The following is a 26296-nucleotide window of genomic DNA, read 5'->3' as shown; positions in this document are numbered from 1 at the left end:
AAGCCCAATGTCTCATTTTTTCTGTCTGAAGTTCTGAGCGTAATTGTTTGGGCGGGAAATCACAAAACACCAATCTCCCTCCACTCTCATTCACTCTCTCTCTCAAGTTGCAGAAATCTGAAGCTGTAAAGCCCTGACTCTCAATTCTTCAATGCGTCCAAGGAAGAAGCCCAATGCTGCTGCTGCATCTTCTTCTTCTAAGAAATCGAATCAGACCAATCAGTCTCAGCAACCTTCCAAGTTCGGCATCCAACATTTCTTCGAACGCCATTCTCAGAATGCCCTCTTAGCTTCTCAGAACCATCCCAAGAATGTTCCCGCTGAAGCCCTCGCCCAAAACCCTATTGAGGTAGACGATGATGATGATAATGATCACGCTGCTGCTGCTTCGGCTTTTCAAAACCCTACGACTCGCTCCAAGGAGAACGGTAAAGGTTTAGCTAATGCGTCTCAGGATAAACTTCCGGAGAAGAGTGAGAATGTTGAGATTGAGGATAGTGTACTCGAGGTTTCACCGGAGATTTCCAAGTCCCTGAAACGCTTCAAGTTCTCGCCTGGGATGGTAACTACTGGTTTTGTTGATCTTATGATCAGTTTATATATATATATATTCTACTTATTATTGATTGTATCTATATGTCTATAGTTGATAAAGCAGAGTCAGGACGATGGAGGTGATGAGATCACATGGAAGATATCTCCTGTCAACGATAGACTGCAAGCTGTTTCGAAGCGAATGCCGGAGATGGTGAGGGTGTTGGCAGAATCTTCAAGGCAAAACTCCTTAACCATTCAACAGTGCACGGTTAATAAGGCATGTTCGTTAGTTTAGTTTTGATTTTGCTTGTTTATTCTCTTGTTTCGACAGAAATAAGCTAATTATATTAATGACAAAAGTTGCAGACTTCACCTGGTGCTTCTGGGAAAGTTGAGAAGTGGCTTTCCTCCCCAACGCCTACAGTAAAGGCTTTGAGAAGATCATTGGTATCCTCGAATGGACTGAAAAGGGTTAACCCAGAACAGGATGCAGATTTTAGTAGAACTACAACCAACGCAACTAGCTGTAAAGTAGCAAGCAGACAGAGCCCATTTCGAACTCCGCCTTCCTTACCTTATTGCCATGATAAGGTAATTATGCTTTCACAGTGTTGGGAACTCATCTAGTAATGTAATCATGGCTCTCTTTTGACCTTAGGATGCCCGATAGAAAGGAAATGAATGCTATTTTATTACACGACATATTTACGGACACAGAAAAGAATATAGTCTAATGTTTCTTCCCCCATTTTCCCTCCACACTTAAATGTTTTTCTGGGTGCTGGAAATAAAAATAAAATAAAAAAGTTGTTTCTTTTACTTTATAGCTGCGATAATTTTCTCGTAATTAGAACAAAGTATGGTTGCTATCTTCTCTAACTTATACTGCGATAAACTGCAGCATGCTAATGATGTTGCAAAAAATAAAGCATATGATCAGCTGGAACAAAAACAGCACAAAAAGGTAACATACATTCTTCCGAGAAAAGTTTTCAATCATACAATCGCATGTTTTCATCATGTCCTTGTGGAATGATAACTAAGTAATATTACCTACAAATGGTATCTTTCGATTCAATTTATTATTTTCTGTAGGCATTGCTTGAGCTCTTAGATCAGGTTGAAGATGTCATTTCTGTTGAAGATTCAGCATCTGACAATGCAGATGGGTTTCAATGCCATGTTGAAGATGGCAATAGTGATGTGATTCCTGTCAAAGTGGATCTTCCAGATAAAGGGGTTAGAACACATCTTCTGGATCTTCAGGAGGTTCCTGAACCCTATTCCAATTGTAATTTTCTAGTATTAGAGGTATTTGGTTAAAACTTTCTAGTTCAACTGCTCTTGAAAGATAAGATTTCTTATCAGTTTAATATGCAGCAACTTGTTTCTTCCTCAGGTATCCGAGAAGCGTGGAACCATCAACTCATCTAGTGCTCAATTACCTTATAAGGTTTCTAGTAAGCGTTATTCATGAATTTACTTCTTGCTTCAAATTAATTAGAGATGAAATTATATATTATTATTGGTTCTCAGGTTCTGCGCTTGCTGAATGAGCAAAATGGAGTAGAACGGATTGCTTGTTTGTGGGAAGAATGGTAGTATTTCAGGATTTCTTGCTATGCAGAATATTAATATCTTTTTGAAATTTTCTTTTTTCTTTGCCACCTCATTTTACCATTCAAATGTTCTGGTTTCATAATTTCATAGCAATATAATCACATTTAGGCAATACTACTGGAGTATGTTTGTATTAGGTATCTTTCCAGCCTTGTCATTTTGTTAAACGCATGATGGTTGAATTTTTTTTCCTTTGCATTATTTAACGACTGATGATTTATGCAAAAGGAAGTGTTTAAGCAAAAAATATCAACTTAGCGTCCCTTATTGGAAAGGGTTTATTCCCCGTCTGTCAGATATATTAATTTATTATAAAGTAGGAAGGTTCGGTGTTATTGTATTTCTTGAAGTTAAACTATTTGTTTGTTCTTTTCAGAATGTTTGTCAGTTTTTCATTTTTATTTGGGTTAGGTTATAGTCTTATTGTTCCTTACTCCTCTTTGGACTGGATTTTCCAGGTTTTACAGTGTCATTTCTCCTGGAGATACTGTTAATATTATTGGGGAATTTGATGACCAGGGAAACTGTCATGTGAGTCGTGAAAAGAATTTTCTGATCGTTCATCCAAATTTACTGTTGTCTGGAACTCGGGTAATGTTGGCTATTTATTCCAATGTTAGGCTGTACAATTTCCTATTTCTTGTTTCTCTGCAATGTTGTATTATTCATCACACAAGATTGTGCTTATTTCGGCCTAGTTTTTTTTTTCTAACTAATGATATACTCTTAGGTTGCTGGTAGTTTCAATTGTGCAAGGCGAACTGTCCTGGATGAGAGGCTAAGATGCAATGAGAATTCATCTGCAGCATTAATTGGTACATTGCTGCATCAGATTTTTCAGGTTTGCAGTTCAGCTGAGCTCTTGTAAAAGTTTTAGTGCATATGGTCTCTATACTCGTTTCACATTTACAAGCATCCTGTCAAATTTATTTGCTTCTTTAGGCTGGGCTTACAAAGGAGATGCCTACAGTAATTTTCTTGGAGGAATATGCACGAACACTGCTTCAACAAAATATTGAGAACTTGTATGCATGTGGAGGTATTGAAAATGTCATATGCCACAATATATGTCTACATTTCCGCTGGAAACACAGTTTATATTCAATTTCACATTTCTTTACTAAACTATTTTATGTTCCAACATTGATTTTTGAGTGAGATCAACTATAAATTATCTTGTAAATTGCAGTAAATGAAAAAGATATATATAGAACATTGATTGAAGCCATCCCCAAGTTATTGAATTGGGTAAAGCTCTTCAAATATCCACAGGTCTGTCAATCTTGATTTATTTATTTACTGGTTTATTGTTTTGCTTTTAATATTTGTTTTATTACACTCTTTCACTAATCAGTAAATTTAACTGTCTTATGTCTTTCTTAGTAACATTTGAGCCCCATATTCAGGGTTCCTTAGTGTTTAGAACAATTGTATCAAGGTCTTTCTATTTGTTTCTCCTTTTTTATGTAAGGTATAAGTCATGCATCATTATAGAAAATGATCATAGGAATATGTAGTTTTAGAAATTTCTTTTATGGACATTGAATTATGTTTTGCATGTTGTCTGCTTGTGTCTCATTTCTGCAAATTCAGTTCTTTCTATTTTAGGTGAAATATCATGTGCCTTGCCCCACGCTATCATTCTCAATGTTTTCTTAAATTTCATTCACTCTGAAATGCCTATTACGAACACAATGTGCCTTTCATATTTGTGTATGATGTTTCACATTGTCTATCATATGTTGTGTTGACGGCGGCCTATGGCTGCATTGAAAACCTGTAAAGGTTTTTTTTTAAATCATTCTAATATATTTACTTGGCAGGACTCTAATACCCTTGTTGTGAATTTTGGATCTGATATTGGATCCAAACAAGTCAACATATCCGAGGTAAAGTATCATTCATGTGTAGGTTGATTTTATTCTTGTTCATTATGTCTTATTAGCTTTCTACAGATTTGCATCCCATAGATGTTTAAGTTCTTTCAACTTCTAGATAGTTTCATAAATTTGATATTACCGTGAATGCAAAAATGATTGGTTTTTCAAGTGCTTCAAATGCGTATCTTATTTGGAAGGAAAACCTTCTTTTGATTTCAGTCAAAAACAATATGAAAAAGTGTGTACAAAAGCTGAACAAGCCTACATATGGGCAAAGTTAAATAGTAACAACTTAACCACTAACAGAAATTAGTTAGACCAAAACCAAAACAGAAATGTAACTAAACTACTCTTACTACACCTGCTCAAGGTGAGCTATACATGTTTGAGATGCTCATCTTGGATAATAAGGCTTTAAATTGAGTTGGAAAGAGAGCATTGGTCAGCAAATCAGCAATGTGTTAAGACCTGAAAAAATAAGCAAGAACAAACCAACACTAGCAAGACAGTAAGTAATTGAAGCACAAAAGTTCTGAAATTTCTATTAAGAGGAATAGGCAAATACACTCTCACAGCCACTGGTGGTATACGAGAGACCACCAACTCTCCACACATTCAACAACTCACTCTAGGATACCCTTACAAACCAAGCCCTTACCTATTTATAAAATAAACCACAACCTATTCCCATTCCAAAACTGACAGCAATAAGACACAACTTAAATAACATAATAGTAATTAATAGCAACCCATTACAATTCTATAGCCCCAGAATATGAATCAGCACCTCTGTTTCTTACGTCTAACATAAGTGATGTGAGTTGGAGGCCTAACATTACCCGCCGCCCAAACTCGAATCTTGCCCTCAAGGTTGAAATGGGGAAATTGCTCTGTAAGCACCTCAAAGTGCTCCCAAGAGTCCTCAAAAGCTGGCAGCCCCTTCCACCTGATGAGAACCTCAGTACCCGTATAGTTGGGATGTGTGGAGGATCGCACACTAACCACCTCCAATGGTTCCACCAAAAGCTCCATGTCAGAAGAGAGATGAATAGGAATAGCAGGAAAAGTTGCATGCTTACCCACTGCTAGCTTAAGCTGAGAGACATGGAAGACATCATGAATCTTGGATGTAGGGGGTAACTTAAGCTGATATGTGACCTTTCCAATGCGGCGAAGTATCTCATAGGGGCCATAAAATCTGGGAGCTAGTTTTTCATTGATTTTGCGAGCGAGGGACTATTGTCGATAAGGCCTAAGTTTAACATTAACAAAGGTCCCGACCTCATAATTCACATCACGACGTTTTGAATCAGCAAAGGATTGCATCTTTTGTTGGGTTTGAGAAAGGTGAGACTTTAACTCCGTCAAAATCACATTACGTTGAATCAGTTGTTGCTCTACTTCAGCATTGGCAGCAGAACCTAACTCATAACGGATCAAGGGCGGAGGGTCGCGACCATAAAGAGCTTTAAAAGGTGTCATGCCCGCCGAAGAGTGGAAAGAGGTGTTGTAGCTATATTTAGCCCAAGATAGCCATGCAGACCAACAAGAAGGTTTATCCAAAGCAAAACAATGCAAATAAGTTTCTAAACCCCGGTGGACCACCTCGGATTGGCCATCAGTTTGTGGATGATAGGAGGAGCTTCGTCTGAGTTCAGAGTCTTGCAAAGAGAATAGCTCTCGTCCAAAAAGACTCAAATATCTTATCCCGATCAAAAATAATACTCCGAGGTACGACATGTAAGCGAACCACACCCTAAATAAAAACTTCCACCACAGAATGGGCAAAAAATGGATGCTTCAAAGGAATAAAGTGTGCATGTTTGGAAAGTCGATCGACAACTACTAGAGTAGAATCTTACCCTTTTGATTTAGGTAAGCCCTCAATGAAATCCATAGAAATATCATCCCAAACTTGTGGAATTGGCAAGGGTTGAAGAAGTCCAGCTGGAGACATGGCTTCGTACTTGCTGCGTTGACAAACATCACATGCGGCAACAAAATTCTGAACAGATCTTTTAATGCCTTTCCAATGAAACTCAGCTGCCAAACGATGATAAGTACGTCGTATTCCAGCATGTCTTCCGACCACCCCGCAATGGAATTCGCGAAGCAATATTGGAATATAAGGAGAATCTGCCAGTAAAACGAGTTTCCCATTGTATCTCAAATGGCCACCAACAAGTGAATATGCAGAATAAGAAGCAGGATCTTGCTGCACGCAGTGCTTGATATTAGAATGAAAGGCATTAGCATCAACTTACTCTTTGAGTTCCTCAAAATCTTGAATGTTTATGGCAGAAAGTGTACCCAGCGAGACTTCAACCGGTAATCGTGAAAGGGCATCAGCAGCAATATTAGCACACTGTAAGTGATAAAGATGACTTTCTTCAGATGAACTGTATATTAGAATATCATCAAAGAAAACAAGAACAAATTTTTGGAGATATTCACGAAAAACCTCATTCATCAAGGGTTGGAAAGTGGAGGGAGCATTGGTAAGCCCAAACGGCATGACAAGAAACTCGTAATGCCCTTCATGAGTGCGAAAAGCAGTCTTGGGCACGTCTTCTCCACGGACACGAATCTGATGATATCAGGATTTAAGATCGATCTTGCTAAATACTCGGGCTCCATGTAATTCAGCCAATAATTCCTCAATAACAAGGATAGGAAATTTATCGGGAACTGTTGCTCGATTCAAAGCACGATAGTCAACACAAAAGCGCCAACTCCCATCTTTTTTCTTGACCAATAAAACTGGGTTAGAATACGGTTTCGAACTGGGTTGGATAATCCCAGCCGCTAGCATCTCAGCAACCAACCGTTCAATTTCATCTTTTTGAAACTGAGGATATCGATAAGGACGAACCGAAATTGGTGAGGTGCCCTCCTTGAGAATAATGGCATGGTCCTTGACTCTAGTAGGGGGCAAGCAAGAAAGCATGTTGAAGACATCACTGAAATTAGTTAAGAGAGTGGCCACTGTTGGCGACGATATAACCGGCGAAGCCGAGTTATCCAAATCAGGTGCCAACAAAGTCATGTGCCCAAGTTCCAATAGCAGACCATGCCCCTCATGAGTGATTGTTCGCATCATGGCGTTTAAGGAAACTTGAGCTTTGCTCAAAGAAGGATCCCCCTGAAGCTTAACCCTCGAGCCTCCCATTGAAAACCTCATACACATGGTACCCCAGTTCATGTAAGATTCCCTAAGAGTAGACAACCATTGGTACCCCAAAATTACTTCCGAACTGCCCAAACACAGAGGAAATAATTCTGCAATCACATCAAATTGTTCCCGGTGTAAGCAAACTTGTTGGCATACCCCCATAGTACGAACCTCATCACCATTGCCCATTGTGACTCCCAACTCTCGTGTATGGCTAATAGGCAATTTAATCTCTTCAACTAGGCTTGTTGAAATAAAATTATGTGAGGCTCCAAAATCAATTAAAATCACAACCTCTCGTTCGCCAATATCAGCCCACACACCTTCATAGTGTGTGGATAGCATAGACCCACTAAGGAAGAAAGGGATAACACTGGAGATTCTGGTTCATCCCCCACCACTGTGTTGTCGGTAGTGGCTTTCGCGATCAGTTCATCATCACCTGAATCTTCTGGTTCGTCATTGACCCATAAAACTTGAAGGTCCTTCTTACAGCGGTGTCCTGGACTAAATTTTTCATCACAGCGAAAACAAAGTCCCTTCTCTCGTTTGGCTTGCATCTCTGAAAAGAAGATTGGTTAAGGGGTTTTGAAACTGATATATTAGAGGAAGCTGGTCGATTAACAGGTATGGTGGATGCGTGAGAAGATCGGTGAGTGAAAGTAGCACCAGAAGGAGTATGCTGCCCCATTAATAAATTGGGTCCAGATCGGTACGACAAAAGGGCTTGATTTTTGTCTTCAATTTTCTGGGCTAATTTCATTTTCCTGACAAGGCCCATGGGCTCCAAAATTTTGAGTTCAGCCCTAACGTCATCACATAGCCCTTTTATAAAAATACTTTCCAATATTTGTTCCGATAAATCACAGAGAGGGGCTGAAAGTATTTCAAATTGCTTTATATATGTCTGAACTGTGGAGAGTTGCCGAAGAGAAAAAAGTTACTCGTGAAGTGACCCTTCTTGAGATGACCGGAAACGTTCAAGAAGCATGTCACGGAATTCCTTCCAGTCGCGAAAAGGTCGTCTTCCATCCTCCCAATAATACCACGAAAGAGCATCACCCTTAAGACACACCACTGCTGCGCGAAGCTTCTCTGAAGGAAGCATGTGGTTGATGTCGAAATACTGCTTAGCCCGAAACAACCATCCATTTGGATTAACCCCATTGAAAATGGGCAGTTCCAACTTCCTGGGTAACAAATCAGATGAGTTTCTAGGCGTAAGTAACTCCGCAGAATTCTCGACGTCCATACTCTTCTCCTTATCACTACTAGAAGTTGCCGCTGGGTTCGGACTCGCACCAAATCTAGCAGAAGGTCGAGGACCCAAGTTGGGCCTTTGATGAATAAAGTCATCGAACTACCTAACAAGGGTGCAAATACTTGACTCCAAGTTTAGAATTTTATCGATTCCGTTGCGCAGTGATAGGCATCCTATTACTTTTGTATATGCTAGGAGGGACAAAGGGAAAGGAGCTCAGGGGTAGTTGCTGTCCAGGGGATATTTTGCCAATTTCAATTAGTTAAGTGAGCTGTTATTGAGTGGGTTAGGGTGCACAATAAGTCAGTGGGTAACGATATAAATAGCTTGTAAGAATCAATGTTAATTAGGCTGGTATTGAGTGGTATTTTCTGTTAGGAGAGGCCAGGCTCTCGAATTCCTGGGTATCAATACAAACAGAGGTTTATTCATTCTATTTCTGCATTTTATTGTTGTTCTGTGTGCTGTTTTCTTGTTTGGAAAGGCCGACAGATAGGTAAATTCCTATCAAATTGGTATCAGAGCACCGATCTCCATGGGGCCGAAGAAGGATTTGCAGAGTGAAGTGATGGAAGAGAAGATGGAGCTGATGCAGTCGGAATTTCGGAAGGAATTGGAGGATCTGAGAGTGGAATTCCAGCACCTTCCTCGGGAGCTGGAGTCGATGAAATCTGAAGTTCTGAGGTTGCCTGCGATGGAGAAGAAGATGGACCTCTTAGTGGTCCATCTCGCCCAATTGTTGCAAGCATCGGGGAAGTCCGGAGGGGGATCTGCGAGTGGAGAGGCGGGTGGTCAGAAGCCCGTTTCGGCGAAGGAGCTTCGGTCTGGAGCTCAATCACCTCAAATGAGGGCACCAATTTTTTCTCCTGTGCCGCCTATGACCAGAGAACAGTCCAGTGGTCAACCGGAGCAAGCGCATCAGTCATCGGAGCCGTGGGGAGTTGCACAGAACTTCGGTCAGGATTTTCGGCCACCCCGGATGGAGCTGCCACTTTTCTCAGGGGAAAATTCAGACGGTTGGGTGTATCGAATGGAGCGATATTTCTTGCTCATGCATCTGACAGAATCACAGATGCTGGAAACAGCAATTATCGGATTGGATGGGGATGCTTTGACGTGGTTCCAGTGGGAGAACCAGAGGCGGCCGATTTCGTCGTGGGCGCATCTGAAGCAGCAGCTTCTTCTCCGATTCCGGTCGTCGCCAGTGGGGTCGGTTTCGGAGGAGCTCTTGTCGATCACGCAGACATCCACGGTGAAGGAGTACAGGTTACGTTGGGAGATGCTTGCGTCCAGGGTTCCCGATGTTCCAGATCACGTTCTGGAGGGGAGCTTCGTTCGTGGACTTCAGGAGAATATCAAAGCGGCTTTGCATATCCTTCAGCCGGTGGGCTTGGCCAATATCATGGATACGGCCCAAAGGATTGAAGAGGGACACCAGCTTATGCAAACGGGCCAGCCCATCAGGTCAAATTTCACTAAGCCAACCCTAAGCCCAATTACCCCAAACAGAAGCCCTCACCAATCACTTACCGTGAAACAAGCTGTAACGTCTCCTACACCTTCATCTTCTTCCCAGTCCGCAGCCACCATACGCAGCCACACAGTTCAGCCATCAAAACCTCCTCCTTTTCGCCGATTAACTGAATATGAGTACCAAGACAAGAAGGCTCGCAGGGTATGTTTTCGCTGTGATAAAAAGTTTCATCGTGGACATGAATGTGATCAGAAATTTTTACAAGTTCTGTTATTTGCTGATGAGGAGGATGCGATGCCAGCAGAAGAGTCGCCGCCCCTGTCCCCAGACATGGATGATCATTGCGAATCTGAGGAAACATTGGCCACCCTCTCACTGAATTCCTTGGTGGGAATTTTGTCCGCGCACACTATGAAATTGGCCGGGCAGATTGCTAATCGGCTGGTAACGGTGTTGATAGACAGTGGTGCGACACATAACTTTGTTTCAACGGAGATAGTGGCAGCAGTGGGCTTGCCAATCACAGCCACTACTTGTTATGGAGTGCTTTTGGGAACATGAGGAAAGGTCCGCACAGAGGGCATTTGTGCCAATGTTGAGTTGGATTTAGGAGCGTTGCGGGTTGTCACTGATTTTTTGCCGTTAGAGCTGGGTGGAGCATATGTGATTTTGGGTATTAAGTGGTTGGAAACGCTGGGGAACATGCAGGTTAATTGGCGGTCCATGGTGATGAAATTCGAGTTGGGAGGGTCTTGGATTACACTACAAGGCGATCCAAGTCTGTGCAAATTGCCTATTTCACTCAAAGCAATGATTCTGTCTGTGGAAGGTGAGGCTGAAGGGTTTTGGATTCAGTTGGGGACGCTGTCCACGGAGAGTTTGAGCGAGCAACAGGCTGTTCCGCAGGCAGTAGCATCAGTTTTGGAGGAATTCCAGCCTGTGTTTCACATGCCAAAAGGTTTACCACCTGTTCGAGCTAGGGAACACGCTATTATTCTTAAGGAAAGGGCGGGTCCGGTGTCCGTTAGGCCATATCGTTATGCTCAAGTTCAAAAAGATGAGATTGAGAGACTAGTTACAGAAATGCTCACTGCAGGAATAATTCAGCAAAGTAACAGCCCATTTTCGAGCCCCGTTTTGCTGGTTAAGAAGAAAGATGGGAGTTGGCGCTTCTGCGTTGACTATAGGGCATTAAATAGGGAGACCGTGGCGGATAAGTTCCCGATTCCAGTCATAGATGAGCTGTTGGATGAGCTTCATGGGGCTCAAGTGTTCTCCAAGCTCGATTTGAAGTCCGGCTATCATCAAATCCGGGTTAGGAGAAGTGATATTGAGAAGACGGCCTTTCGAACACATGAGGGGCATTATGAATTTTTAGTAATGCCTTTTGGATTAACCAACGCCCCGGCTACTTTTCAAGTACTCATGAACGAGGTGTTCCGCGATTTTTTGAGAAAGTTTGTGCTAGTGTTCTTTGACGATATTCTCATCTATAGCTCGACTTTGGAGGACCATCTTACTCACTTACGGTTGGTGTTGGAACGCCTTCAAGAGCACAAGCTTTTTGCTAACAGGAAGAAGTGTATGTTTGCACAAGGGCAGGTGGAGTACTTGGGCCATGTGATTTCGGCTAGGGGAGTGGCTGCCGACCCAAGTAAGCTGGCTGTTATGGAGTCTTGGCCAACACCGAAGTCTATTAAGGAGTTACGGGGTTTCTTGGGACTCACCGGCTATTATCGGAAGTTTGTTCAAGGGTATGGGAGTATAGCAAAGCCACTTACAGACCAGCTGCGCAAAGATTCTTTTGGCTGGACACATGAGGCAGATTCGGCTTTTAATCAACTCAAAAGAGCGATGTGTACGGTGCCGGTTTTGGCGCTGCCAAATTTTTCAGCTCCATTTGTACTTGAAGCTGATGCGTCGGGGGTTGGTTTAGGGGCTGTTTTGATGCAGAATGGACGCCCCATAGCCTATTTCAGCCAAGCATTGTCTCCAAGAGCTCGCATGAAGTCCATTTATGAACGGGAACTCATGGCAATTGTTTTGGCAGTCCAAAAATGGAGACCGTACTTGTTGGGACGCAAGTTTTTGGTGCGGACAGATCAACGAAGTTTAAAGTACTTATTGGAACAAAGGTTGGTGGCTTTAGAACACCAAAAATGGCTTACGAAGTTGCTGGGATATGACTTCGATATTCAGTTCAAACCGGGTTTGGAAAACAAGGCAGCGGATGCACTGTCCCGCTTACCTTGTGAGCCGTTTTTTGCTGCCATTTCAGTCCCAAATGTCATCTCGATTCCGGACCTTCAAGCCCATATTAGAACTGATCCAAATCTGTCCACAATAATAAAAAAGCTGAAGGACGGGCAGCAAGTGGCAGGTTACACCTTGGTGCAAGATTGTTTGAAATATAAGGGGCGGTTAGTCATCCCATCTTCATCCCCTTTCATTCCACTCCTATTACAGGAATATCACAGCAGTAAAATGGGGGGACATTCAGGGGTGTTTAAGACGTTTCAAAGGGTGGCAGCATACTTGTTTTGGCAAGGAATGCGAGGAGATGTACAGACGTTTGTGGCGGAATGTGCGGTTTGCCAGCAGAACAAGTATTTGGCTCAATCTCCGGCGGGTTTGCTCCAGCCTTTACCCATTCCAGACCAAGTGTGGGACGACATTTCAATGGATTTCATAGAGGGGCTGCCGAGATCTAATGGGTTTGACTCGATATTTGTGGTAGTAGACCGTTTGAGTAAATATGCTCATTTTATACCCCTTCACCACCCATATACAGCTAGTACTGTGGCAGCCAGCTTTGTGAGGGATGTTGTCAAGCTCCATGGCGTACCACGTTCGATTGTTTCAGACCGCGACAAGATTTTCCTGAGTTTATTTTGGAAGGAGCTGTTTCGACTCCAAGGCACAAGTTTGAAGAAGAGTACAGCCTATCACCCTCAATCTGACGGGCAAACAGAAGTGGTAAACCGCTGTTTGGAGACTTATTTGCGCTGTTTTGTTAGTGTTAAACCAACCCAGTGGGCAAAATGGGTGCATTGGGCAGAATATTGGTACAACACTTCATTTCATTCAGCCGCCAGAATGACCCCGTTTCGTGCATTATATCACAGGGATCCTCCACCACTTATACGTTTTGAGGCAGCCAACACTAAAGTGTCAGCAGTGGAGCAAACACTCCAGGAAAGGGATAAAATTTTGGAGTTATTAAAACTGAACCTTCAGCGAGCTCAACAGAGGATGAAATCGCAGGCTGACAAAAAGAGGAGGGACGTGCAGTTTAAAGTAGGGGATTTAGTGTACTTGAGATTGAGGCCTTACAGGCAGAAAACAGTTGCTAAACGCACCAACGAGAAGCTGTCTCAGCGCTATTTTGGGCCTTTTCCTATCCTGGAACGCATTGGAACAGCGGCTTATCGTCTTCAGCTGCCACCATGTGCCACAATACACCCTGTGTTTCATGTTTCGCTGTTAAAAGGGGCCTTGGGACACAACCAGCAGCCATCCAAACTACCGCCTGAGTTAACAACAGAATTGGAGTGGATTTTGACACCTGAAAGGGTGTTGGAATTTCGGCCAGGCACACAAAAAGCTGCCCCTCAAGCGTTAATCAAATGGAAAGACATGCCGGAATGCGAAGCAACTTGGGAGGATTTTCGGATAATTCAAGAACAGTTTCCAGACTTTCACCTTGAGGACAAGGTGAAACTTGTGGCCGGCGGTAGTGATAGGCATCCTATTACTTTTGTATATGCTAGGAGGGACAAAGGGAAAGGAGCTCAGGGGTAGTTGCTGTCCAGGGGATATTTTGCCAATTTCAGTTAGTTAAGTGAGTTGTTATTGAGTGGGTTAGGGTGCACAATAAGTCAGTGGGTAACGATATAAATAGCTTGTAAGAATCAATGTTAATTAGGCTGGTATTGAGTGGTATTTTCTGTTAGGAGAGGCCAGGCTCTCGAATTCCTGGGTATCAATACAAACAGAGGTTTATTCATTCTATTTTTGCATTTTATTGTTGTTTTGTGTGCTGTTTTCTTGTTTGGAAAGGCCGACAGATAGGTAAATTCCTATCACGCAGTTTTTCAATTTCGAGTCCCTGGAACTTAGATCGCAGCTGGCCAAATTCAGTTTGAATGGCCTCCAATTTTTCCTCCAAATCGTCGACTCGGTTCTCCACCCGTTCCACGCCCGCCATAGCCCAAGAAGGAGACTGCTCTGATACCACTGTTAAGACCTGAAAAAATAAGCAAGAACAAACCAGAAACCAAGCACAACACTAGCAAGACAGTAAGTAATTGAAGCACAAAAGTTCTGGAATTTCTATTAAGAGGAATAGGCAAATTCACTCTCACAGCCACTGGTGGTATTCGAGAGACCACCAACTCTCCACACATTCAACAACTCTCTCTAGGATACCCTTACAAACCAAGCCCTTACCTATTTATAAAATAAACCACAACCTATTCCCATTCCAAAACTGACAGCAATAACACACAACTTAAATAACATAATAGTAATTAATAGCAACCCATTACAATTCTATAACCCCATAATATGAATCAGCACCTTTGTTTCTTACGTCTAACATAAGTGATGTGAGTTGGAGGCCTAACACAATGTTGTTGGTGGAGACATGTATAAGCTTGAGTTGGCTTGATTGTATTTTCTCCTTAACAATATGGCAGTCAATGTCGACATGTTTGGTTCTTTCATGGAAGATAGCATTTTTTGATATGTGAATGGCAGCTTGATTGTCATAGTAGAGGATGGCAGGAGTTTTGTGAGGGATACCGAAGTCACAGAGAAGAGCAAAGAACCAAATAACTTCACAAGTGGCATTTTCCATGGCCCTATATCCAGCTTCAGATGAGGAACGGGAGATTGTAGATTGCTTCTTTGACTTGCATGAGATGAGAGATTGACCCAAAGAAACACAATAACCAGAAATTGATCTTCGGGAGTCAATGCAAGAGCCTTAATCAACATTAGTGAATACTTTGAGCTAAAAGTTGCTGTGTTGAAAATCAGTTTCAGCGTGAGCATGAAGCTGGTTGTTTGAGTTAGAATGGAAGAAAATGCCTTGTCCCAGGGTGCCATTCAAGTATTGAAGTATACGTTGGACAACTTTGAGGTGAGGAGTTCGGGGGAAGCTAAATATGGCTGAGTTGATTAATTGCAAAAGAAATATCAGGTCTAGTAATTGTTAAGTAAATGAGTTTACCTATCATGCTACAATATGATGTAGGGTCTAGAAGCAAATCACCATCATCATTATTGAGCTTGATGTTAGGTTCCATAGTAGTGGAAGCTGCCTTGGCTCCTAAGTATCATTTTTCCGTTAGATGCTGTAAAGTAAAAGGCCTTTGGGAAACAAAAATTCTGTTAGTAGACCTGCCTATTTCAAGGCCTAAGAAAAAACGAAGAAGACCCAAATCTTTTGAGTTTAAAGTTTGAATCCAAACAAATTTTGAACTCACTTACTGCATTGTTGTTATTGCTTACTATAATAATATCATCCACATATATGAGCAAAGCAATAAAGTAAGTAGAACTGTGTTTGAGAAACAAAGAATTGTCCGAATGTGATTGTTTGAAGCCATTATTGAGTAATTGCTACGGATTTTCTACATGCAAGTATACACGTTCGTTTAACAAGTAATATAATGTAAGAAAAGTCGAACCCACAAGGATGTTACCAAGTACCAATCATTAATCTTAATATTCTATTTAGTTAACGATAATTTGATTATAAGAATTAAGTAAAACTATTGAAATAAGAACGTAATTGCAAGATTAAGAGAAATAGAATTCAATAATTAAATGAACGATGGCAATTAACTTCGTATACCATCTACTTTATATTCCACTAACACAAATTATACTATTCAATTTTCTCTTGTGATAGCAGGTTAACAAAAGTAACTTATATTCGTACTAGGATGTACAAGTCTCAACCTTATGTAAATTTTCTATATCTCTGTGATAAATGAACATAAGACAGACATTGAGTAAGACAACCCTAAAGCTACACAGACCAAATAGGTACTCTCGTCCTATAATGAAATCTATGTCTATTCAATTTCAACATAATCAATTCTCACTTCTCAGAATTCGAATCACAATCACATAAATCATGTAATAGATGGCTAGTCAATCACAAACATTAAGCATAAATTCGAATAGATCACAAAAATAGAATAGACATCATAAAACTTGCATTAATTCAAAATAAAGTTTCAGGAGAATCCATTAACACTCTAGAAACAGAGTTTAGTTCATGAAAAAATTCATAATAACCATAGAAGAATTAAAAAACATCCAAATTACAAAAATTAAAAGTAGAAAAGAAGAAAATCTATGATGAGTTTTTTGATTCCACTTGCAATTCTCCACAATGTGCTCATCTCCATCTCCTAGGGTTAATCCGTTCTTAAAAATGTCATTAAGAAAGCTTTTATGGTTCCTAATTAATTCTGTGCGAAAGGACAAAATTGCTCTTGAAAAATACCCAAAATTCTGCTTTTGTACGGACTGGCGCCGTGTCTCCATTGGTAGCGCTGCAGATCTGGATTGCTATAAGTTCCAGACTTCGTCTTTGGAGTATGTAGCGCCGCGACTCAATGTTGCAGCGCCTAGGCGCTAATTCCCATTTTAATAGAGCCCAAACTCTGTCTCCCTGGCGCCTATGCACTAATTCTGGCTGATTTTTCCCTTCTTTGTAGCTCTTAGGGTTGCAGCATTACACCATAGAGCTGCGGCTCTAATTCCAATTTTTCACCAAATCACCAATTTGACCCCTGGTTTTGCCTAGTTTCCATTCCTTAGCCCGTTTAACACCGTTTCTTCAAGAATTAAGCGTTTTTTCTGCAATTTCAAACTTTATCCTTAATAATCACACTTAATCTTAAAAACACAATAAACACCCGCATAATATTGCACAAAGCCAAATGAAAGATTAAAATTGCATCTTAAAACACATCATAAAAACATACCAAAACTAATCCTAACAGTAATGTGGTGCTGAGTTTGGCAAACCACTGTCTTGAAGCTTGTTTTAAGCCATAAAGGCTTTTGTTTAGTTTACGAACTAGGTTAGAAGGAAGTTTTCCCTTGGGTTTATACCCTTGGGGAATTTTTATATATACATTCTCTTCTAAATCACCGTGTAAGAATGCATTATTTATATCTAATTGATGTAATTGCCAATTATGAGTGGCGTCTGAAGTAAGAAGTAATTTTAAAGTATTAAATTTTGCAACAGGAGCAAAGGTTTCTGAATAATCGATGCCTTCTTGTTGTGTATAGCCTTTGGCCACTAAACGAGCTTTGTAACTCTCTTTCTCACCATTGGATTTGTACTTAATCTTGTAAATCCATTTGCTGCCAATTGAATGTTGTCTAGCCAGTAGAAAGGTTATGTGCCAAGTATTATTGGCTTCAAGAGCACCAAGTTCCATTTGCATATCTTGTTTCCATTCCGGCATTGTGGAAGCACTAGCATAAGAAGTGGGCTCGACAATGGTGTGAGCTGTTAAGATGGCAGCTTTAAAAGGGGCTGAAAATCTATCATATGAAAGTGAGTACATCATGAGTTGCATCTTTTGTTGAAGATGTTGAAGGATATGAACTTGAGCTTGCTGAAACAGAATGAGGCAACAAAGTGTTAGAAAAGTATTTATCAAGTATATCACTACTAATTGAATTTTTCAAAGGAAAAATGTTTTCATGAAAGATAACATCTCTTGAATGAATTATCCTTTGAGATTCAATATCTAATAGAGTGTAAGCCTTCATTCCAGCTGGATAGCCTATGAAAATATGTGCATGAGATCTTGGTGACAATTTGTGTCTTGTTGAAGGAAGAGTAGAGACATAGGCAAGGCAATCAAAGTTGCAAAGATGCTCATATGATGGAACTTTTTGATGCAGTAGTTCAAATGAAGACTTTTCTTTTAACAAGAATGATGGTGTCCTGTTAAGAAGATACACAACAATTTGTGCAGCAAAAGACCAGTAAGGCAATGAAAGGTTAGATTGAAAAACTAAAGCTCTATTAGTGCAGTAAAATAGAGATATCTTGCTGAAGCAAATAGAGGTACCAACCCGTTTAGCAATCCCAATTGTGGTTGTCTTGGGTTGTTCCTAAATTAAGCAATGAGAATGAGTGAATAACACTGAATTATTAGTGCTAGTAATGTAAGCATTAACTGAAAATAAATTGAATTGAAATGTGGGTATATGAAGAACATCATGAAGACAAAGTGGAGTTCGAAGAGATTGTTCTTGATTTTTCTGTGTCAATTTTTAAACCATTAGGTAGAGTGACTTTAGAAGCAATTAGAGAAGTAAAGCAATTAATGTCATAGCAAACATGATGGGTTGCTCCACTATCAGCAATCCAAAGATTTTTTGAAAAAGGAAAGGATGTACCAGATGCATTGGAGACAACTGGTGTTGGAGCCTCATTTGTTGTGTGATTTTGTTGAAGCTGTTGACTTAGAAGAGAAATAAGATGTGAGGAAAGCAAGATAATATGTTCAGTTGAAGTAGAAGCTTGATTGATCAAAGGTTTCGGTGGTGGAGCTTCTGTTTTCCTTCTATCCCCATAACCTGGAGGGAAACCATGTAGAGAGTAACACCTCTCTTTGAGATGCTGTGGTTTGTGACAATGAGTACAAGTGAGGCGCATCTTTTTGTTTCTTGAAAAATGAGGATGAGGTGTTTGAATGGGATTGGGGGCTGAGTTGTGAGAAGGAATGTGTGAAGGGTAATGGGAATTTTGTTGTGATGAGTATTGGGAAGGATGATGAGAGGGATTTTGAGAGGGGTTGTGAGAATTTTGGGGATTGTGGGCAGTAGGTATAGAGGTGGCAGCAGCAATTATGTTTGGGTGGTGAGAAGAGCCAAGTTTTATTTGGCGTTCTTGAATGATCATGGAAATTTTTTTGGAAAGAGAGGAAAATAGATCGATGAGAAGGATTTGAGCTCTAATAGCATGAAAGGATTCATTAAGGCCAGTAAAAAATTGTAACATTTGTTCTTGATTGAGAAAATTAAGATGATCGATAGATGCAGCACAAGTACAAGGTGTTTAGGGTGTAACTCACTAATCTCATCCCACATTGATTTTAGTTGAGTATAAGCACTTACAAAGTTATCACCTTGATGAAGACCATTAAAGATTCACGGAGCTCAAAGATTAGTGGCTCATTCCCTTGATCAAATTTGTTGTCGAACTCAGACCACATTACAGCTGCAGTATCAAGAAACATAATACTACTTTTTATTTCAGCAGAAATAGAGGGAATGATCCATGACATTACCATCTGGTTGTGGTAGAGAGCCATTGAGGAAAGCAAAGTTGTTCTTGGCACCAATCAAAATCCTGAAATCCCTATGCCATTGTTGGAAGTTCTTGTCGGTTAGAGGTGGAGAAGCAAGAACAAGGCATGGGTGGTCTCTTGTGCCCAAGAAATAGGGGCTACTCCCATCTTCATGAGCATGTCAATCCGGAGTGGCTAGGGCAGAGAAGCGATTTGAGGTGCTGGGTTGGTTGGTTCGATTTGAACCAGGTGGAGCTTCAGCATTCATGGCCGTCGGAGGAGGTGGAGCATCTGGAGACAAAGCATCGTGGTGGCTGGAAGTGTGGATGCGCTGGAGGGTCTGTGTCTAGTAGCTCTGGTTCGTGCCATTGAAGCTTGAAGAAGAAAATTATAGAGGAAGCTCTGTTGCGTCTGATACCATACCATATTAGGAAAGAAAACCCTCTTTTCTATTTCAGTCAAAAGCAATATCAAAGTGTCTGTACAAAAGCTGAACAAACCTACACATAGGCAAAGTTAAATGGTTAAACAACTTAACCACTAACAGAAATTAGTTAGACCAAAACCAAAACAGAAATGTAACTAAACTACTCTTAATATATCTTGTCAACATGTGGTTTAACAAGCATGTGTGCTTGATGTTCATCTGCCTGAACAAGCTACATCTGGTTTATGAAGATTGATATTGTATGTTGTTTGTATGCTATTCATTTGTTGATGTTTTGTTGTAGGAATTTATGGATATTTTTTTAAATATACAATTATATGTATATACGCTTTTAGGTACTTGATATTGAGGAGATGACGTGGGCTCCAAAATATGGTTTGAAAGGGATGATTGATGCTTCTATTAGAGTTGAAGTGGGATCAAACAAAAATGGAAGAACTGAGAATGTGATGCCTTTAGAGTTTAAAAGTGGGAAAGCACCGAATGGCCAGGTAAGTTCAATTTATTTTCGTAAAATTTGTGCAAATTAATTCCAGAAGAATACAAAATTTGAATGTTGTACAAAACACTATTGATATATCTCCTTGATGTTCATCTTTCCTCTCTTTGATATTTGCAGTCATCTACGGAACACAGTGCCCAAGTAATCCTTTATACACTTTTGATGTCTGAGAGGTATTACTATGTTACATCATTCTTTTTATTTCTCACAGACACCAGATTTCTAATTTAAGTGGGTTTTGAGAAAAACATTTTCCTTTTGATTTTAATATCTGTCTTTAGGTACCAAAAGCATATTGATTCAGGTCTTCTATACTATCTCCAGTCAGATCAGACACAGGTAGTGATAAAATGCATAAATTATATGTTCCCATTAAAATCTTGAAGTCTATTTAATGTCTGTTGATATGTCTATAGGGAATTTCAGTTCGAAGATCTGACCTAATTGGGCTAATCATGCGTCGCAATGATCTTGCAACTGATATCCTTAAGGCATTAACAACGCAAGTGCTGCCACCGATGTTACAGGTGTGGGTTGTTGTATTAGTAGCAGAGAGTGATTCTAGAATCTATGTCATTTCATTTAAATTTCTTATAAATTTTATTTTCTAGAGTCTGAACATGTGCAAAGGCTGTCGTCATCTCTATGGCTGTACCATCTATCATAAGGTAAGTTCCAATTGTCTGCTTGTAGGGTGACTCAGATCAATTATGTTATGTACACTCTTGTAGAATTTCAACTATTTCTTTTTAACTGGGAAAAATATGAAGGTTTGAAAAGGTTTTTCAATGTGATCATATTTAAATGCTTCAGGTACATGGTGGAAGTGCTGAGAGTAGTGGATTGGGGGATTTATTTGATTCAAACACTCACCACCTAACAACTTCTCATGGTAGTTTCCTTAGGCACTGGGATTGGCTGATTGACTTAGAAGCTAAAGAGATACAGGTGCAGCTTTTGGGATCATCATATGCAAACTGTGCCAATATCTTTGTACACGTCAATGAAGTCATTTATTTTATATTTTATCTATTTCAGCTTTCTAAAAACAAAATATGGCGATCACACAGTTTGAGGAGTGATCATGCTCGTCTTTTTTCTATTGCTCTTCATGACGAACTTCCACATTGGGAGATTAAGAAAGACAACAGATTTATCTACCGTTTCGTATGTCACAGTGTTCCTTCTGTTGATAAGAAGCTGTCTGATGGGGATTCTCTGAATGCCCCATCTTCTCCAACAAAAGATTCACGTTGCACTTTAAAAAGTGGCGACTATGTGGTATGGGTATTTACAATGTAAATTTTCATTGAGCATGCGCATGAAGCTAGTATTAGTAAATTGTTTCACATAGTTGTTATTAATTCAAGGTTCTTAGAGTAGAGTCATCGATCATGCATAAATATGTATACACACACACATACACACATGCATATGTATATAATTTAACAGACGTATTTGCTTACTGTGCATTTCTTGGACATAAACTTATGATGCCAGTGTAAGTGATTTTTCTGTGAAATCATCATTTCTAAATCCAATATATGTTTTTTTTTATTTTTTTTTATCTTTCATCTTGCCAGTCCCTCCAGTTCTGGTTATATATTTTCAAGCACTAGATATTGATCTATGGGAAGCCAGAGCTATTAAAGACATTGCTTATCATTCTTTATCTTTCAAGTATCTCTGGATTTGTTTTAGTTACACCTCATCACATAATTTTGCACCTCTTATTACTGAGTTCATAATTTGCTTATGAATTGTATATTATCTCCAATAATTTACTAATTGCCAATTTTTCATGGTTAGATACTTAGCGCTGGGTCTGGCCATCTAACCATTGCTAGTGGGGTTGTAACAGAATCAAGTGACTGGCATGTTTCTGTAAGGATAAGTCCTGTCTTTACAGTTGATACATATAGCTTGAACTGAAAATTGGCTTCATATTGCTTAGCCTTCTTTATGTGCTAATACAGTAATGAATGTATTGATTTTCAAATTTTAGATAAGAAAAACAGACTCTAATTAAGTTTTTTGCAATATTCTAGGTCTCTTTATCCAAGCGCTTAAGGCTCCCAGGAAATGCTTCTTCAGAAGCATGTGATCTTGCTAGGGAGGTCTGGTGGATTGACAAAGATGAGTTTATGTCTTCATTTGCAATCATGAGGCATTTACACTACTACATTGATCTTATTTATTCATTTTTCATGCCTTTACTCAAGTTAGATATGTTGAATGAGTAATGCAATGTAGCCTTTCTAAATTCATGCCTGATTTCTTTATTAAGGTTTAACCTTGTTCAACTCTTTCTACAAAGTGCGCAAAGTACACATCTAAGGAAGATGATTGTTGACCTTGAGGTAAAGTTTAGTACCGATCTTGTATGGATATGGTTATCACCTTCTTTAGGCCATTCTAATTTTTTTCTGCTGAATTTCTATGCATGCGTGGATGCTTTGTAGGCTCCTAGATTTGACAGTGGATGCATTTTAAGCCAGGATCCTGCAATTTCTTACGTGTGGTCACAGAAAAATTTGAATGATGATCAACGTCTAGCCATTCTTAAGGTTCTCTAAGATCTTGCTACTAGTGGCCCATTAACTCTTGCAACATCTCAATTTCTTTAAGCAGGCTTTTATGTGTGTCTACTTTTTTAATATGGTTATAATTAGTGTAATATGCAGATGCTTATTCCATGAATTTGCATTTCAGATACTTACAGCAAGGGATTATGCACTCATACTAGGAATGCCAGGTACAGGAAAGACTTCTACCATGGTTCATGCAGTTAAGGCCTTGTTAATTAGAGGTGCATCCATTTTGCTTACATCCTACACAAATTCTGCTGTTGACAATTTACTTATCAAATTAAAGACTCAGGTCAGCTGTTTCTTTCATTCACACATTCTATATACAGTGCAACAACACATATGACTTGATTTTCTTACTGTCCTGCAATCCAGCCATTGTTTGGCTTACATCATGAGCATGTGCGCTTTGATACTTGAGTTTTGTTTTAATATATATACTTAGCGACACAGGAAATTATGTTGTGTATTAAGATCTAAAAATGATCAAATGAATTTTACTTTGATGGGTAGAAAGTGCTTTGGTTGAGGTGATGCACCATCAGCCCTTTGCAGTGATGAAGTTATTATGACAGCTTTTTGATATTCATTAGTTACTCAGTCAATTTTTCCTATCAGTGCTGGTATTTTTCTCAATTATATTGCAATTGATTCTTAAAATTTACATGATAACAGGGCATTGACTTTCTACGCATTGGGAGACATGAAGCTGTGCATGAAGAAGTTCGGGGACACAGCATTTCAGGTTAGATTCTACGTGAATTTGAAGAGCTTATTCGGTTTGTTGGTCTTGTACCTGTTGTAATTATGGTGTACATGGCAGCAATGAACTTGCAAGGTGTTGAAGACATGAAAGCGAAATTAGAACAAGTCAGAGTTGTTGCAGTTACGTGTTTGGGTATTACTAGTCCCTTGCTTACCAACAAGAGATTTGACGTATGCATCATGGATGAAGCTGGACAGACAACCCTTCCAGTATGTATCAAAATTCTGCTCTTATTAGTATCTCAAACAAGAGTAAATTTCTAAGATGCTATATTCATAAGCAATTTACAATTTTCACAGGTGTCTCTTGGGCCTTTAATGTTTGCTTCCATGTTTGTCCTGGTTGGTGATCATTATCAGTTACCTCCTCTTGTCCAGGTATAAATGTTCATGTTATATATACACATATCTTGATTTTTATGAAAAACTACAATCTGTTAATAGTGTGCATTTTTTACCCCTAGAGCGTAGAAGCTCGGGAAAATGGGCTGGGGGTAAGCTTGTTTCGTAGGCTATCAGAAGCACATCCTCAGGCAATTTCAGCATTGCGAAGCCAGGTTAGAATATTTACCATTATTATTATTGATACTTATTTATATTTCTTGGAGTTGGTTATATTCTGGATAGTTAACTAATACATTTAATGCAGTATCGGATGTCTCGAGGCATTATGGATCTATCAAATGCCTTGATATATGGTGATAAATTATGTTGTGGTTCCTCTGACATAGCTAATGCCAAACTTAAGTTCTCAAGTTTGAAGTTTGGTTCATTGTGGATTCAGGAGGTAAAAATAATTTCCTCCATCTTTACTGTGCCAGTATTTTATTCCCTCATACTTAATTCATGTATATTTGATATCCATACCATACTTTTGCTTTCATCGTAATTATGATGAGCATCATCAGTCAAGAACATTGAGGCTAAATGCATTATCTTGCCCCTTATAAAATATAAAGGCTTGATAAAATTCAGTTCTTATAATGCGTGCTCTCTCATGGTTGCAGATTTTGAATCCAAGCAGACCAGTCATATTTATTAATACAGGTATTTAAGTCCTTCAGATCCTTTTGATTGTGTGGTCGAAAGATAATAAATAGTTTTGTAGGATGCCTTGGTTTTCTTATTATTGCATCTTCTTTCTCAAGCTAGATACAATACCTGCTTATGAGGCAAAGGATCAGAAGACCATAAACAATCCGATGGAAGCTCAAATTGTCATAGAGGTTTGTTTTTCTTCTCTTTCTACATAACATTTATATATGTAAAAAATTCTCTCGTATTCTGTTATGCATATCATTGAATGAGCTTGGACCTTAAGTGTATGATATATTCATCTTGGCTAATAGGTCACGGAGGAATTAGTGAAGAATGGAATTGAAGAGGAAGATATAGGCATCATTACCCCCTATAACTCCCAGGCAAATATTATTCGCCAAACAATAAGCTTGACCTCTGTGGAGATACATACCATTGACAAATATCAGGTTTAACACAAGTTCACACTTTTTGGTTGATTTGATATAATTTTTCCTAATCCTGACTGAGATTAAGTAATGTGAACGTGCATATAAATCACACAAGGATTCCTCACTCACATTCTACAGGAACCTTTGTAAATTTTGAAAGAAGAAAGAGAACATTCAGATCCGAGTCATGTTGCTAAATCTTTATCTCTTATATTAGATCTGTATATTTGCAGGGAAGAGATAAGGATTGCATACTTGTGTCGTTTGTAAGATCTAGTGAAAACCCAAGAAACTGCAGTTCTTCACTTCTTGGAGATTGGCATAGGATTAATGTGGCTCTTACAAGGGCCAAGGTAAGCTCCATTCTAATTGTAAATAGAAAGTGGTCTTCTTTCATTTTATTTTATGTATGTCAGCATCATAATCGTATAATTTTACAGAAAAAGTTGATAATGGTTGGATCATGTAAGACTCTTTCAAAGGTTCCACTGCTGAAGCTTCTGATCGAGAAAGTTGAAGAGCAATCGGGCATCGTTTGTGCTCCGAAGAAGGGTATCAACTGCACCAGAGGGCTTAAGAGGTGCTCACAGTCACAGTTGAGATGATAGGACGATTCGGAGAGCATTTTGTATTCAAGTGTAGATATAAAATTTTGGTGATTATTTGTGCAACAATGTTAAGGTTGTGCTATTGTATAGATGAACAATGATTTTGTAACAGTTTCAGAAATGTAATAAAAAAGTTGTTTCTTTTTCTCATTAAATTCTGTTACAGCTATTGTATCCATCTCAAATGCTTGGGTGCTATTTTAAGGCATGGTCACTGGTCTGGGGAAGATGAATCATTATAAGAGTATATTAAAACGACTAATTTCTTTTCTAAAACTATACTTGGATTAAATGTCTAATTGATAAGTAATGCTAAATATATACAAAAGTTAGCACATTTTTTATACAATAATTGTTTTATTTTAGTCTGTATAAGTTAAAAATCATGCCACTTTTGAGATTAATTATATATCATTGTGTAAATAATCAATCATTATTTAAAAAAGCAATAAGCAAAGGAGATTATTATCTCTTTTTATATTTATTTTGTTGGAAATTTCTAATATTTTAAAGGATTTATACTATTTCATTGATTTATATTTTATTTAAATATTTACTTAAACTTATATGTATTTATTGCAAAATATTTATACGAGAAGGGTCATGGATTAGTTATTTGGATTTTTTTTTCATAAAA

At 39.2% G+C, this 26296-nt stretch overlaps 1 protein-coding gene across 2 annotated transcripts; it reads left to right on the top strand.

The window, feature by feature from the left end:
* Positions 1 to 25808, top strand: LOC133803689 (DNA replication ATP-dependent helicase/nuclease JHS1). 2 transcript variants are annotated; one of them, XM_062241802.1, is made up of 34 exons: positions 1 to 562; positions 647 to 814; positions 904 to 1128; positions 1439 to 1501; positions 1633 to 1848; positions 1937 to 1990; positions 2074 to 2135; positions 2616 to 2748; positions 2888 to 2998; positions 3100 to 3196; positions 3347 to 3429; positions 3981 to 4046; positions 20063 to 20218; positions 20347 to 20402; positions 20511 to 20568; positions 20646 to 20756; positions 20841 to 20897; positions 21043 to 21177; positions 21268 to 21510; positions 22039 to 22113; positions 22278 to 22396; positions 22517 to 22589; positions 22692 to 22796; positions 22942 to 23109; positions 23493 to 23562; positions 23641 to 23792; positions 23883 to 23960; positions 24047 to 24139; positions 24232 to 24369; positions 24590 to 24629; positions 24735 to 24808; positions 24932 to 25069; positions 25285 to 25404; positions 25492 to 25808. In XM_062241802.1, the coding sequence occupies exons 1-34, from the start codon at positions 152 to 154 to the stop codon at positions 25654 to 25656; spliced, it is 4113 nt and encodes a 1370-aa protein (XP_062097786.1). In that variant the 5' UTR covers positions 1 to 151; the 3' UTR covers positions 25657 to 25808. The 2 variants fall into 2 exon arrangements, 1 of the variants encoding a protein (XP_062097786.1); XR_009878102.1 differs by lacking the exons at positions 24590 to 24629; positions 24735 to 24808; positions 24932 to 25069; positions 25285 to 25404; positions 25492 to 25808 and having other exon boundaries at positions 24027 to 24139; positions 24232 to 24337.
* Positions 25809 to 26296: the final 488 nt, after the last annotated feature.

The sequence above is a fragment of the Humulus lupulus genome, chromosome X, assembly GCF_963169125.1.
Source record: "Humulus lupulus chromosome X, drHumLupu1.1, whole genome shotgun sequence".
NCBI classification, from domain to species: Eukaryota; Viridiplantae; Streptophyta; class Magnoliopsida; order Rosales; family Cannabaceae; genus Humulus; species Humulus lupulus.
This window is presented reverse-complemented; position numbering and strand designations above follow the sequence as displayed.